Here is a 16,153-nt window from a genome sequence, read left to right on the forward strand (position 1 = left end):
CAAATGTGTTCTTAAACTGCAGTAAGTTGACAATACTTTCTGTGCACAAAAAAGTGGACATTTGTTTTCACCAGAGACTGATTAAACTGAGCTGCTATCTCAAGCACAAGCTCTCAAAATCCTATGTAAAAGCGAATTAAACTGTTACTTTCAGACGTGCTTGTGTCTTAAACATTATGCATCTCTCGGTAGGAAAGCAGGGTAAAGTGTTGATAGCAAGTAAGTTTATTACAATCACTTCATGTGAAATATACACGTTGTTCCAGAAGTCACACAGTACCGTGCCGAGGCTGTATATTGAGTGATCAAAATTCCAGGGCATTCATAATGCATTGGGACAGATTGGGCGTTGTAACCAATAAGCAAACCCCAATCTTCCTCACAAACTCCACCTATGAGCATCTCCATTGCTGACACAACCATTGGGCCTAGAGTTCAAACTATGGGGCGTATTTTCGTCCTCCGCCAGCACTTTCCTCTCTTTCTCCGCAGTAAACAGGTCACTTGTAGGCCCATGGATTGCTTTGTCATTAGTTCTTGGGAGGCTGCAGGAAACTCATTAAGCTCTCCCTTATCCATTGGCAATTTGGCATTACTCATCAACACTCAATGCCCCATGAGTGAAATAAAAACCTGCGAAGTTTTGCCTTTTCGATTAAAAATACTTAAGAAGCCTTGTTTCTCGCCATGGTCCCATCATGATTTTAAAAAAAATTGAGTTTTTTTAATTTTAAATTAATTTTTTTAATATTTTTTATATAAAAAATAAAAAAATATTATTTTGATAATTTTTTTTAAAAAAAAAACTTTTATCACATTTACACTAGCACTCCCAAATCAATCTGAATTAAACAGAAAATAAAATTTATTTAAATCAACGATTAGCATTTCCAAACAAGCAACTACTTCCATCTACTCATAATTACGCAATTTAAATTTACTTTAAACTAGCTAGCATGGAAAATGCAAGATTGGTACCAGGCCGACTTTCCAAGCCGAAGACAGGTTGACCAAAACTGCAATAAAAACGATAATCCTAGGAGGAAGTTTACCGTTTTGATGAAATTGACTTGAAATCTAAAACCTCTGACAAGTCGACTTGCTTGGGTTGCTTTTTCCTGAGGAAAAAAAAATGAATTCGATATTAGCTCGATTAATTAAACGCAGAATTAACAAAGCACGTTTTTAATCAATTTTTTGTTCACATATTAAAAAATTTATGTTAACTACTTATTTTATCAATTTAATCGTATGATTTCAATAAATTAAATATCACATATCACCTTATGAATAACAATGAAATTTAAAGAAGGGAGCGATGCTATAAAGCGAAGTTATTGTAGAATTATCCTCTACATTCTCAACCAGGATAGATTTACACCCATAGGATAAATTAAGTTTTTATAATATATTTTTATTAAAAAAACATTAGATTAAAAAAAATTTACTAGTATAAATCTTCTAGAATACAAGTACGTCCAGTGAAGACCCATTGGGTCTCACGCTAGGCAGACTCAGTCACAATTGAGTTTGACAGTGTGTTAAGTCCCAGACACTCTTAAGAGAAAGAGCATTCTCTAGACAAGTTTGAAGATATAACCATCCTTCTTAGAAATGTCAAATGGGATAACCCTTCTCCCTTAGACTCATCTAAGGGAATGACCCACCTCTCTTGAGTTATCTAGAGAAAGAGTTCAGTTTTCACGGGTTCGGCTCTATTTATCGTCTTGAACTCTAATTTCTCTATATCTTTTAGGTGTATAAAAATCCTACATGAACCATCATATTTTCATCAAACATTAATACATATGTACATTAAATACTATTAAGGTAAAATTATATTTCAAGCCCTTCTCTTCACAAAAAAACAAGACTCATAAGGTATAAATATATCATAAGACATTCAGAATAAAGGTTAACCAACTTCATTCTCTACTACATATATATTTTCAGAACATCTCTTTCTAAAATATTATTATATTTTTTCTCTCTAAAAAAATTTTATTTAAGTATCAGATAGTCCTTACCTCCATAAAAAAAAATCTTTTTCTGGTACTAATTACGAGTATCTTAACCTAATAAGCACTATGTATAAGATATTAACTACTTTGATTAAAGAGAATAGATGAAATTAATAGGACTAATTGATTAATTGATTATCTAGAATACTTGAATGTTTTATATATATATATATATATATATATATATATATTATGGATTTCTAGGTAAGATTTAATTAGATAAATCGAATTTAGTCATGTCAGTTTTTTTTCTATTTAAATTAAAATTTAATTCAAGTCATACTTTAGACCGAGTTTAACAGAGCACGGCGGAAGCAGCCCTTGTTCCATCCAGAGCAGCCACGTCATCGAAAGATAGAGAAAAAATCTGGCTAATTGAACAGACAGTTTAAAAGCCTTAAACCCAACAACACAGATAATATATAAATAGCCCCAAAACACAAAATTCTAACGCTAATTCTCCATAATCATCAAAACAAGAAGAAAAGAAATGGCGTGCACGAGTGTGCTGCGTTCTGTTTTGACAACAGACCCATGGATGATTCCTCTCCATCAAAACAGAGCCATCATCTATTATTCTCTCTCATCGAGAAAAACCGTTGGAGTTTCAACCAGTAAGACACCAAGCATTAGGGCTCCTGAATTTCATCACTTTGGAAGACCAAGACCCACTCATGTTAATTGTTTCAGCTCTTATAATAACAACAACAACAATGAAGATGACCAGGATCAAGACCCCCCTCAAGAAGCTGTGCTCAAAGCTATTTCTGGTTTGTCTACTTCTTCTTCTTTGGCCTTTTGGGTATTTGAATTGAATTTGTCTGGCATTTTAATTTTTAACATGATAAACTGCAGTCATTTAGTTAAATGGATTTAAGTTCCAATTATAATTAGACTGACAATTAGTTTGTTAGAAACAAGGGAATGCGATGTAATGTAACCGGAGGAGTTTATTTCTCTGTTACTACATTTCTTCTGACCGTCCTATTTAAATTTTTTCTAGTATTATTATTATTATACTTTAATTCATGATAGCCAAATGTGTTTTCCCAATTATGTATTTATTGTATTTCATTAGTACTGCTATTTTGGAGAGTTCCGGGTTAATTGAATTTGTTGTGAAGTTTTTATATGCCAAAGGTTAATGGATATCAATGCTTTCAGCTGATTCTTGTTGTATTCCATTTGTTCTTGTTATAATTTGTGTGAAGCATACAGTCACGTATTGATAGAAACTTCTGTTGATGATCCAGAGGTATCAAGGACAGAAGGGAGGGTTGGACAAACCACAAATGTGGTTATTGGTGGTACGGTAGCAGATGATTCTACTAATGAATGGCTTGCTTTGGATAAGAAGGTACAGATGCTTGACCTCTTTCGATTATCATTCCCTTTCTTTGTTAGCTTATTTATTTTATTCTTGTTAGACAATATTCTTTATTTTGTTTTCGTATTCAACCTCTATTCCATGTCAAATAATATTAATCATAACTGTTTACAGACATCTGTTACAGATATTGATTTTGTTACACTTTAGAGTCTAGATTTTTATTATGCATGGTCGATGAAGTTATGATCTTGTAGACACTGTTCTTATGTGTTTGTCAAACTCGTACAAATTTGGCATCTGAACAGTAGTATTATTTACCTTCCAGGTAAACTCATATCCAACAGTTAGAGGATTTACTGCAATAGGTACAGGAGGTGATGATTTTGTGCAAGCTATGGTTATTGCTGTTGAATCTGTAATTCAACAACCAATCCCTGAGGTATATGTCCTTTCTTGTTGCTGCAAATAATTAGTAGAAAAAATATATAAGATGGCAGTGCGTTGAAAGAAGTAAACCGCGTGGAGACATGTATTGTGTCTTTTGTTTTTAATGTTGAATCCTTTTTGTTTTTTGCATTACCTACAGGATTGTTAATTGCATTTTTTTTTTCATTGAAGTTTTTATGTTTATGGTTTTGTAGGCTGTTCATTTATATTTCCTTACACTAAGGTTTTTTCATTAAATATCATGAGTGGTCTCATCCAATATCTAATTGGCATTAGAATTTCATAAGCACGTGAAAAGTAATGGATGCTCTAGCACATAGATATTGAACAGAGATGCTTATTGTCTGCCAATACAGAGTTGAACTTCTTTCAATAGCATGTTACACTTGCCAGAGTAGATGACAATGCATTCTGGATGGAGTTGTGCTTTTCCTTTGTGATTGAAATTAATGGTTGGCTTCTGTAACTCGCATGATTAGTTCAAGGTTGCTCCCGTGATTGATTGCATTCATCAGATCTAAAGTGATTGATAAAAGAAGATTTTAGGTGGAGAATCTCTGGCCATAACATCTTTTCTCCGGATATTAGAGATACTATAAGTGTTTTATAGACTGCAATGGTAATTTATATTTTGCATCGAGAAAAGAAATCTTTCTTTTCTACTAGGAATATTAGGAAGAACCTTTCTCGTAAAATCTTGTCTATTAATAACTTTCTATTCCAACATAATATACAGGGCTTTAAAGACAGAAGGGAAAATGTATTTAAAGAAAGTGATTGGTTAACTTATTTATGGTTTCCTACTGGAAATTTCTCTGCAGAAATTTGAAAACAGAAACTGCATGGTCTGAACCAAGTTATCTTGTTAGTTTTTCAAGATATGATAGGTTCTGAACTAAGTTATCTTAGTTTTTCAAGATATGATAGCTTAGGGAAACATGGATTTGGGTTTCAGAATTGGTAAGTGGATGATGTCCATGCCTTTATTTTTCCACATCCAGTTTGAGAGAATGACTACTAGTCCTGCTATAATGGAAACCTTCATGATAACATGTGAGTAGTGAAATTCCTCATCAAATAGCTTGCAGTTATGGAAGAGTGCCTTGTCATCAGCTGTGCTTTACACATGGTGCATTACCAAACCATTTCTCATCAAATAGTGTTGGTGAGTCTAGGATTTGAAGCACATGATTAAAAGCCTTGGATGATGGGACTAGAATATGCAGGCCATATGAATCTGTTGGTTAACAGTCACAAGTAGTAATGAGGAAGGCCTGTTTGACAATAGCATGCTGGCCACAAATTGGCAGTGGTAGTTATGCACATCCGGGGCTAAAGAATAGCAGTCAAAGATGTTATAAGGGCTGGTGTTGAAAGTTTCTGGCAGATACAAGCATTTGTAATTTTTGCTGATGTTGCAAAGTGAAACAGATGCCACATATTTTATCTGTCATCGTTATTATGCCTCAACTTATGGCTAAAAAACAAATCTTCTTCTTCCTTCCTGCAACACTAATGGTTGACTTTACCATTAAAGTGATTAAACTGTTAGACAGCAATATGAACCTTATCAGAAAAAAAAGCTTAATTTCTCAATTAGATTACTGTTTTGGATGTGTCAATCTTGCTGTCATGCTTTGGTTCTTGGTCAGTTACGTAGAAAGAAATGTTATATTTAAAGGCATGTTTGGGTTACTTATGCTGTCCAGGAAGGAAAAAAAAGAAGGAAAAAGCTGAGATTGCTATCAATTTATTGTAATTTCATCAATATTAAGAGTCTCTATCTTAGAACATGGTGAATTTTCTTACTCTCAGTATTGCAGTTTGAAGAAATAAGTTGACCTATTGAACTGATGCTGATTGTTTCAAAATGCTTACCTGTTCTTGAAAAACTTGACACCTTAGAAATAAATATAACCGGATTGTTATTAAACTAGATGATCTTTCTTTCTTGTTTTCTTTTTTAAGACCTCTTTCTTTGATTGCAAATCTGAGTAACTTGTTGAATTATCTACCTAGAGCTTGTATTATAAACAAGTATCTAATTACATTAAGCTACTTTTTTTTTCCAGGGTCGAGTGAGGCAGAAAGTATCTTCAAGGGGCAAATATGTGTCGGTCAACATTGGTCCTGTTCAAGTTGTTTCTAGTGAGCAGGTCTCTTTCTCTCTCTCAAGCACGTAAAAGATATTGATGAGATATATTTTGTAGCTTTTTATGGAAACCAAAAGGAAAGCAAAGGGGCTGATATGTCTATATATATTTATGCTTAATAAATGATATGTTGATTATTTTGCGCATGATGTCAATAACACCTGGTGATAATTTGTTGACATGGAACTTCTCATTCTGCCAGGTTCAAGCTGTATACAATGCCATGAGGAGAGATGATCGGATGAAGTACTTTTTGTAGTATGAAACTCCTTTTGTTTTGTATAGAATGCTGATATGTGGGGCTGAACGATTTGCCTCTCTTTTAAGATTTCCAGTCTTTCTTTCTGAGTTATGTTCTTTGATAAGCGCAGGTGTTACTAGTTAAGAAATCTTGATTCAGTATGATCTGTTAGATATTTATTTGAGATGTATATTATAATGATTTGATAATCACAAAATAGGGAGCAAATACCTTTTGTAATTTCATGCTTAATCTACAATAGATAGATTGGCTATGGATAAAAACTATATCGAGCATGGTTATGAATTTCTTTCTTCATTTTCTTTTTGTGGTTTGCAATTACTTGGAAGGCAGGGAAGTCTTGTTTTGAGTTTGTTGAACTTGGGGTTTTTATGTGTATTGACTTCTATGGAAGTTCAGAAAATGTGATACAAGGAAATTCTGTGTAATTGTGGCCTTATGTTAATTCTGCCTTCTAACACCAGGTAATCATGACTACATCACAGTTAGCACGCATTTTGACTAAGCTTTTTTCTCATATTCCAAAGGTTCTTCCATTGCAAAACTAGCAATATTGATTATTCCCATTTTTATATGTAGGACTGGCATTTTTGACCTTGCACCTGCTTGTAACTTCCGTGGATGGGTCTCAGACTGATATCAGGTGCTTATAACAGTATAGACTTTGTTGGTTTGCATTGTTTCTTGCCTCAACTAACATATGCTCGTAGTGGTAGGGGGGCAACTCTGTTAGTAAGAAGTGTTCTTATAGTCAAGCTAATAACAATGTCTACAGTTTATCAGGCTTTATTACAAGGGACTGTTTCTGCTACCATAGTCTAAGTCAAGGTATGCTGTATGACATCAGAATCGGTTAAAGTTTGCTCTTAGATACAGGTATGAGATATGATTTTGTATGTAAGGGCTCATAATTTGATGTTGATTGGAGGTGAGTCGTTGGAAAATACTTGCGAAGATGCTGTTTTAAATAAAACTCCAAATGCATAACCTTGTGGAGTATTGACTCAGTCATCTAGTTGGTTGTCAGTAGTTTTATTTCACCTAGTATTGAGTATTGACTGGCCTTACAGAGCAGCTACAGTCACCGTGGTGCTGCTATGTGGCTGACTGTTTACAAATTGCAATTAGGCAGTCTTAGCACTTTCAGATTAGAGGCAAAGCCTGATTACTGGAGACTAGCATATAATCTTTTCTTATACCAAAACTCTTGCCTTGATTTCACGTAGATGGAAAGTATCCTGTTCTTCCCTTTCAAATGTTCAAAAGTATGGTCTAATAATTTTGCATCAGCTTGTTAATTGTCATTGGTAAATGATGTGTTTTGCTCTAGAATAGCCCATCCTCATTTAAAATTAAGATGCAACGTCGAGGTACCTGCAGGATGGAATCACAGAAGCATCTTCCATACAATATACCATTCTCCAAATAAGTCTTAGATTGACTCTATGACCAGTCCTTCTCAGTCCCAAAGGAATAATTTATTTTTAACGTCTTCAAATCATCAAGCAGTGGCCATCTCTTTATAATTTAAAATTAATGTAGGTGATTAGCAATATAGCATCGGCAATTTGATAATAAATATGTGAGTTTATGCTATTACTGAGTTCCACATCTTTTTCTGCAACTAGGATAGATAAAAGTGGGCGATTAGTCCAGATTGATTATTGGAATTTTATGCCAAACTCACATTGCAAAAATATAAATAAGCCATAGCTCTTCAATTATTGGGTGGATGCAGTGTTATTGCACCAATTGAATCACTGTTTCATAGTTCCATCTTGTGTGAAACTGCTGTCGTCACTTGTGGGTCTTTATCTCTGTCCTAATGTCTTTCAATTTCTTTATTAGGCCAATTTGACCCATTTTCTGCTGTAAAATATATTTATATGGGGGTGGCTGGTCTGCACATCTACATTTGTGACTTTGTTCTTTACTCTTTCTCCGTTCTTCTTGCTAATTTTGGAGCCCGATAAACTTTCTGGTCGTCTTATTTTGTTTAGAAGGCACTAGGAATCATGTTGAGTAATGTAGAACAGTTGATGCTAAATGTAGATTCCAAGGTCGGTGCTCTCTTTTCCTGTTATTTTCAGGATTTTTTTTTTCTTACCCCATCTAAATATTTGCTAGCAAAATCCTGATGTGAGGATTCTGATTATTTGTAACTGTTTAGGATCTGCTAGAAAGAAAACTTGAAGATTCACCATCAGTTTTTGTATCCAATTCACCAACACAGTATAGCAGACCAAGCAGCATGGTTGTAGAGGCAAGTCCTAGTGACCTTTTGTATGGATTTTTCTCTTACATAAATAGCATGATTGATATTAGTTTCTAGCTAAATGTGTATGATATGATGTAATTTTTGACATGAACAGAAGGCGCACACCATAATTCCAGCTCATCTGATAGCCGAACGATCCATGGTCTTGACCTGAGATGTTCAGGACCAATAACACAGTGAAATGCAATATATGAGGCAGTTATGTTTTTGCAAAGTACCCTCAATATTGCGCAATGGGATTGTGGTAGATGGAGAAAACACAATTGATCTTACTAATCTTTGCATCAATGAGGAATCGTCCAGAACCACACCGGACAGTAAGCTTGGTTCCCCAAAGAGTCTTGGCGCTAGAGAGTCTACTCCATTCACTCGCAGCCTATCTGATATTGACACCGGACGCAATGGGGATGATTGGAGAGAGCCACCCTTTCGTCAGAGGTAATTACTATATGACAATAATCGGGGAAGAAAATGATACGATACGTGAATTTGCTATTTGTAAAGAATCAAAGGTTATTCCAATGCCAGAAACTTGGCTGAACCGGATTAAGGGGTCGCAACATATCCAATTTCTTAGAAGGAAGTGCAAGCACATCCCAAAGGGGCTTTTCTCTTAACCTGCTATTGTCAATGAGACCAGATATTCTATGCATTGGATATCAGAGACGCACAGAAATTCATGGCATGCTCTCCTTGATGCCACAGGCATGGTTTTTGGAGAAGACAGACTGGCCCTTGCACGCCACCGCCCTGACTTCGTGTTATGTACACTTGCTTAGTCAATCTTTTTCCGTAAATCTTCGCTCTGGTAACAAGTAGTCAATCCAAGAAACAAGAAACAAGCTAAGCTAAAATATGAATATGTTTGGATGCTAAAATAACAAAATAAAAGTACAAACTCAATCCGACAAGCATTAATAGTTCATACGGACATGTCAAAGCATATGACAGATGTAAACTAATTGGAATACTTTTTAATAAATTCACATATTTAATTAATAAAGATAAAGAGTATAAATATTCAACTAATTTTTTTTGAAAAGTTTGCATCGTAAATAATTCTCTTGGAAAACGCAGTCGACTCTGACCCGTGATTCCACTAGCTTTACTGTTGCATGGTATTTTTATAAGATATTTTTTAATTAAAAATATATTAAAATAATATTTTTTATTTTCATATATCAAAATATTTTAAAAAATATTAATTTATATTTTAAAAATGAAAAGTAATTTAAGAAGTTTACAAAAAAACGATTTGAACAAACAGTGACATTTCAAAATAGGAAACAGAATGCATGAAAACCCTTTCCTGCCTTCCAAACTTTTTTTTTTTTCTTTGAAATTCGTGAAACAAAACAAAAAGAAAAAAAAAAAAGTTAAAAGCAGTTTTTTCCTTCGTGTCATGGGCTCTCCTCCGCAATCTCATGAGACAAATTGATAGATGGCAGCTACCAATGGGCTCCACAATTTTAAAAAGTGTATTGATAAATGGCAACCTTAACATGCTTTATTCTTTCCGCAAATTTAAAATGTATTTTACCACCATGCTGGTCTGCCGCAAAGAAATTGATAGCCGCACAGGTGTCTATAAATCATTTGATGATGAAAGTCACCCAAATATTGCAAGCAAATAGAGTAATTAACCTTCCATTTTGCAATTACCACCTACAGCTTTTAGCTGATAGAATATATTTTCTCGTTTTAAAAATATTTTTAAAAAAATTAAATTTTTTTCTTTAAATCAGTTTTTTTTATATTTTTAAATTGTTTTGATATAATTATATTAAAAATATATTTGAAAAAATAATAATTATATATTACCAATCAGGCTGAGAATCCAATCCAGTGCGGAGTCACGCCCAAAGATTCAACAATAACTCCAATCTGAAGAGGTTAGTTTGTTGGTAGCAGGTTTATTTTCTCAGAACATCAAGATTCAAATTTCAAAAGGTAAAAAAAAAATGCATAATTTTATTTTTTAAAATATTTTTATAAGTGTTTTTAATAATTTTAATACTCTTTATGAAAAATAAAATAATAATATTTTAATATATTTTCAATTAAAAATAATTTTAATAAGCACAATTTTTAAAAGCATATGTGCATTGCTTGTTATTGTATTTTTACGTGGGTTTTAAAATCATACATCGAAAATCCTTTTAGTGTTTTTTTTATAATATTAATATGCTGGTAATAAAAATAAAAAATAATCTTACTATATTTTTTAAATAAAAAACACCATATCAATATATTAAACGGGCAATACAAGACATCACTAAACACACGCTATCTGATAGTGAAATAACTGGGCATCTACTTAAATCTCCATATTCAAATTTCATCTGTCCCCTGACTCAACCCACTCTTTTCCCTCGCAAGATATTTTCCGTGAAACAGAAATATAATAAAATAAAATTCTGTCACCTCTGTGTCTCATTTATCTATCTTGTCAGAAGCACAGAAAAAAGCGTTTTTTAGCAAAACCAACCATCACTCTGGCTCACATTAGCAGCTGCTGGAGGGATCTCAAAATGCCATAGCCGCCCTACAGCCTTAACCAAATACTTCCTGCACAGAAACTCCTCCGCAAACATTTTCTCCACTCTCCGATTCACATCATGTAGAAACACATGCGTCACTCCTGATCCTTTCCTCTCCCTAGCCATCACCGCCGCTGAAAATATCGCCGCCATCCTCCCTGGTGCCTCCGGGAAGTACCCTCTCGGCGCATCAACCATTATCAAATCCCATTCCTTATCATAAACTTCGTCAGGCAATCCAGTCAGTGCTAACCTACACTTATAATTGCCGCGTAAGTACGCTTTACTTGGCGAACACAACGGTTCAGACCGGTACGTTTTCAGGAGGCTGTCGGCTTCCTTTAGTTGCGTCAAGTACTGAACCGTATGCGCATTTAGCGTTGGAGTGTTTTTGACGATTGTCTGAACCCACTTAGGATCTTCTTCGAGAAACAAAGTGGTGCCATGTGGATTTAATGATGTCCACATGAGAGAATCAAAACCGAGACCAAATACAAGGAAGTTACAGGGTGAACATGTTTTGAGGACATCGAAAGTGACTGATATTTCGGCTAAAGATTGTTGTGGGACGATCTTTGAAGTTGCATAGTGGAGGATGGATTGGAGTTGAGTTGGTGTAGCGGCGTACTCCGCTTTGGCCGAGGCAAATGAGCAGAGGCCGAAGGAAGAGATGTTACCAACGGACCGGATTAAGTTTGAAAAAAGAAGTGCACCGATTATTATACCGGATAAAGCCACTACGAAGAGACAGGACCTTTCCGGAGTGAATTGGGGTCTCTTCATTTCTATTTCTTTTTCTTTTCGATAAATTTTCCGTTTGGTTTTTGGGGAAAAGAAAAGAAATGAAACAATGAGTTTTTGATTTGCGTTATGTTGTTATTATATAGAGAGATGGGAAACGAGTGGGTGACAGACTCGGCTACGCGTGAAGGTTTTGTTTTTGGACATAAATATTCACATGAGTTTAAATTTTATTAAAATAATAAGAGAGAAAATAATAATTAAAAAAAAAGTTAAATGAGAATAAAATTTTAAAAAAATTATTTTTTAAAATTATTTTAAATAAATAAATAGTAATTAAAAGAACAAAAATCAAATTTGATAAAAAAAGTTGAAACATGATAAAATTAAAAAAAATTAATTTTATAAATTATTTTAAATAAAATAAATAATAATTAAAAGAATGAATATTAAATCTGATAGATAAAATTTTTGAGAGATAATTAAATTGGAAAAAAAATTAAATTTTATAAATTATCTTTAAAAAATACTTTGCAATTAAAATAATGAGAATTAAATTTGATATGTAACAAAATTTTAATTAAAAAAATGATAGGAGAAAAATAAATAACAATTAAAAGAATGAGAACCAAAGTTGATATAAAAATCAAATTTTAAAAAATGATATCGAAAAACAATTAAAACAAAAGATTCAAAATAAAATATATAGCAATCAAAATGATCAAGTTTGATATAATTAATAAATAATATTATATTTTTTTTATTTTCAAAACTTCTAAAAAGTGCATCCTATCTGAAATAAAAGGAACACACTTTTTTTAAAACCAAGCTGAATTTTTCTTTAACCAGAAAATTAGGTAAATTTTCTTTGTAAAGATTAAATTATCTTGATAGATGATGGATGGATTTTTTGATCAATATATATATTCCCTGTCATTTGTTTTTTTATTTTTCCAATAAGAGATACCATACTTAAAAATTCAATCCTAAATAAAGACATAGCCTCATCAATTAAATAGAGTGTGCAATTCTTAACTTAATTTAACAAGTTAAGAGGTGAAGGTGTGTAATGCCAAAAGAATCTACATTCTAGGTTAAAAAAAAAAGGGGTAATGCAATAAAGATATAGAAAACTTGCAAAAGGATTGTATATATGGAACTATAAATTCTAATCATATTTCCGGTTGCTAAATAATCTATTTATAATGGTACGAAGAACAAGTTTCACATAAATTATAAATTCTAATTATATACAAACTATTTATAACAAATAAGGATTTTATAACCCAAATTATGGAGCAACTAATACTTGTTATTTATGTATCTTCTTGTGATAGTTATATGTATTAAAACTCTAATTATACCATAATATTCATCAATATTGACTTATCTTCCTTTTAATTCGAACGCCAAGTTGACCATCAATGACATGATAAATCAAACATTGCTTCTTTAAAATATAGTTTCATTTATTAATGTGTCAACCAACTAATCAATTTTAAAATGAAGTGTTGCTTGGCTTTGACGCGATGCTTAGGGTTATAAGAACTGTGATGCTAAATCTCTATCTATCAATTAATATTCAACTTTTTATTTTATGTATTATCTCTATAGTCACCATTGATATAAAGAAATGATCAATTTTGATCTTAAATGAATATGAGAAGGATAAAGCCCTATTTTCTGGTGCAATGTCATTATGATTACTCATCTCTATTTTATGCTCTTTAAAAGGCAATTTGATTTGTTAATTATGTGACAATATTGTTGTCTTTTGATTTGTTGCTTTGTTTGATAATCACCACACTTGTAACGGGTTGAAGTTTTCTTCTATTGGGGTGAATTTATCAATTGTTTGGTAGTAATTTTTTTTTTGTTGATTTACGTGAGTGTCCGGGCCAGCTTGCGTGCACCACGACTAACCCACGGCCCACTGAACACCCTGCAAACCCAGTGGACATGTAAGGCACCACGGGGATGACAGGCGTGCACATGAGAACTCGAACCCAGAAACAACAGGAAAAGACAAGCCCCTCTTATCACTAGGCCAAGACCCTCGGTGCATAATCTTTACCTTTTTGTTCCTTGTGGTGATCGAGGCAGCTTTTTGATTATATTGTTTGGGTGGCATGATTGGAGGCCATTTTTGTATTGCTTATTTCTCTCCTCTGGTTGCTGGCCTATAGCATTGAAAAACTTTACCAAGTTTATGTTATTACTTGGTATTTGAATTACTTGCATGGTTGGCCTTTATCTTTACCTTTACCTTTTCAATTCATGGTGCGTTATTTTGTTCAAACTTTCTTATCATCTTCGCAATGGTGTTTTCTTCATTAAATTTCTTTTTTTAAGATAAATTAAAAGACACTAAAATTATAGTTATTGGAGGTTAAAATTACCTCATCCAATAGTTTTCTCTCTTTTTTTTAATGAGTTTCCTTATCATCTTTAGACATAGATGGACTAGAATACAAAAAATAAATTTAAAGACTGAGACATAAAAACCCTAAATAATAAGGATCAAATATGAAAAAAAGTGAAATTTGATGGTTGTATTGAACATTACAAGCAGGAGATTTTTTTTTAATGTAAATTTTGATTATTAATCTTTCAATCTTTGTTTTAAGAACAATCTAATTTTTTTATATATAAAATTGTTTTTTAATTCAATGACATGTGTCAAGCATGAGAGAGCATGTAAATTAAAATATATAGCAACGAAAAGAACCATGTAAACATCACTTACACGGATATAATCTAAAAGAAATAAAGTTCTGTGATGCAAGCAAAAAGATACCAAAATTTAAGAGATTAAGAAGGAAAAAAAATAACTATAATCAGTGACAGTAACTGTAAAGTGTGGAGTTTCAGTTGATCAACATTGAATAGGAGTGTGATGCATTGCAATGTAATTATAATTTAATGTTTTTTTTTTAAAAAAAAAAACTATTTCTACGTCTCCAGCTTTTTTTTGTACAGCGAAAAGCAAAAAGAATACAAGACAAAAAAAAAAAAAAGTGAATGGGCCCTCATGAAGACCCGATCCTTTTCTCTCTGGGTGTCTGACACTATAATTATAAAGTGTTTTTAAAAAAAATTAAAAAATATTTATTTATCAATTTAAATTAATATATTTTTAATATATTTTGATATTTTGATATATTAATATTAGAAATAATTTTTAAAAAATAAAAAAAATATTAATTTAATATAATTTAAAATAAAAAATACTTTAAAAGATACTTCCAAACACTTTGTTTCCCTTTATTTCCCTGAGTAAACATGTATACATGACGCATATTTTGATGCTATTGCAAATTTTTGAACGGCGTTTAAAAAACAAGAAGGGAAGAGTTGGTTGGAAGAAATTTGAAGAAGTGGCTTGGTGTCCGGAAATCGGGATCCATGGGCAGTGAAGTCAATGTCGAGCTTTCTGTCCGCTCCACGGCGTTTAAAAAAGAAGAAGGGAAGGGTTGGTTGGAAGAAATTTGAAGAAGTGGCTTGGTGTCCGGAAATCGGGATCCATGGGCAGTGAAGTCAATGTCAAGCTTTCTGTCCGCTCCACGGCTTTTAAAAAAGAAGAAGCGAAGGGTTGGTTGGAAGAAATTTGAAGAAGTGGCGTGGTGACCGGAAATCGGGATCCATGGGCAGTGAAGTCAATGTCAAGCTTTCTGTCCACTCCACGGCGTTTATAAAAGGAAAAAGGGAAGGGTTGGTTGGAAGAAATTCCATCGCATTAAAAGTGGAGGAATCATAGCATGTCGTTGTGCTTTTCTACATGATCGTTAGATTGCAAATAGAAATTGCCAGATATTGAATGGTATAACTGATTTTTCAAATAAGTAATATAGAAAATTTACTTACTGAATATATTTTTAATTCAACGATAAAATATTTTTTCTGAATGTTTATGCACCAATTGAAATAAAAAATTTATAAAACGCATTAATATTGACCCGGTGCGTAAGTTTCAAATAATAATAATAATTTATTTCTTACAATTCATGAAACTAGATTAAGTTTTTACATCTCTATTAAGTTTTGCTGTGTTATAATTTCTATTTTTAGTTCTAAGAATAATTGACATGTTCGTAAGAAAAAAAAGGTGTTCCATAATATATTATTAAAATATTTTTATGTGATGACATACTTAAAAACTCAAAATCTTTATTTTGTACTTTTGATTTTGTTGGGCTTTCCTTTATCTTTTGTATTTAATTTTAGGAGTTACATATTAAAAACTTATTAGAGACTGGTAGGGAATGTGGTTGCGGTTATTTTTCAAATAATTTTTCATGTTAAAATACATCAAAATAATTTAAAAACACTAAAAACATATTAATTTAAAATAAATAAAAAAATTTTAAATTTTTCCAAAAAC

General features: G+C 32.5%; 2 protein-coding genes across 2 annotated transcripts; one reads left to right on the forward strand and one right to left on the reverse strand.

Annotated features, from left to right (window-relative positions):
* The first annotated feature begins 2,433 nt into the window (after positions 1-2,433).
* Positions 2,434-6,510, forward strand: LOC133692636 (uncharacterized). Its single transcript, XM_062113725.1, has 5 exons — positions 2,434-2,791; positions 3,275-3,378; positions 3,677-3,790; positions 5,871-5,954; positions 6,154-6,510. Exons 1-5 carry the CDS (start codon positions 2,512-2,514, stop codon positions 6,208-6,210), a joined length of 639 nt encoding a protein of 212 aa, XP_061969709.1. The 5' UTR covers positions 2,434-2,511; the 3' UTR covers positions 6,211-6,510.
* A 4,175-nt stretch (positions 6,511-10,685) lies between these two features.
* Positions 10,686-11,888, reverse strand: LOC133701546 (arabinogalactan O-methyltransferase 1-like). The gene has a single exon (XM_062125494.1). The coding sequence runs from the start codon at positions 11,812-11,814 to the stop codon at positions 10,966-10,968; it is 849 nt and encodes a 282-aa protein (XP_061981478.1). The 5' UTR covers positions 11,815-11,888; the 3' UTR covers positions 10,686-10,965.
* Positions 11,889-16,153: the final 4,265 nt, after the last annotated feature.

This window comes from Populus nigra, chromosome 1 (assembly GCF_951802175.1).
Source record: "Populus nigra chromosome 1, ddPopNigr1.1, whole genome shotgun sequence".
NCBI lineage: Eukaryota > Viridiplantae > Streptophyta > Magnoliopsida > Malpighiales > Salicaceae > Populus > Populus nigra.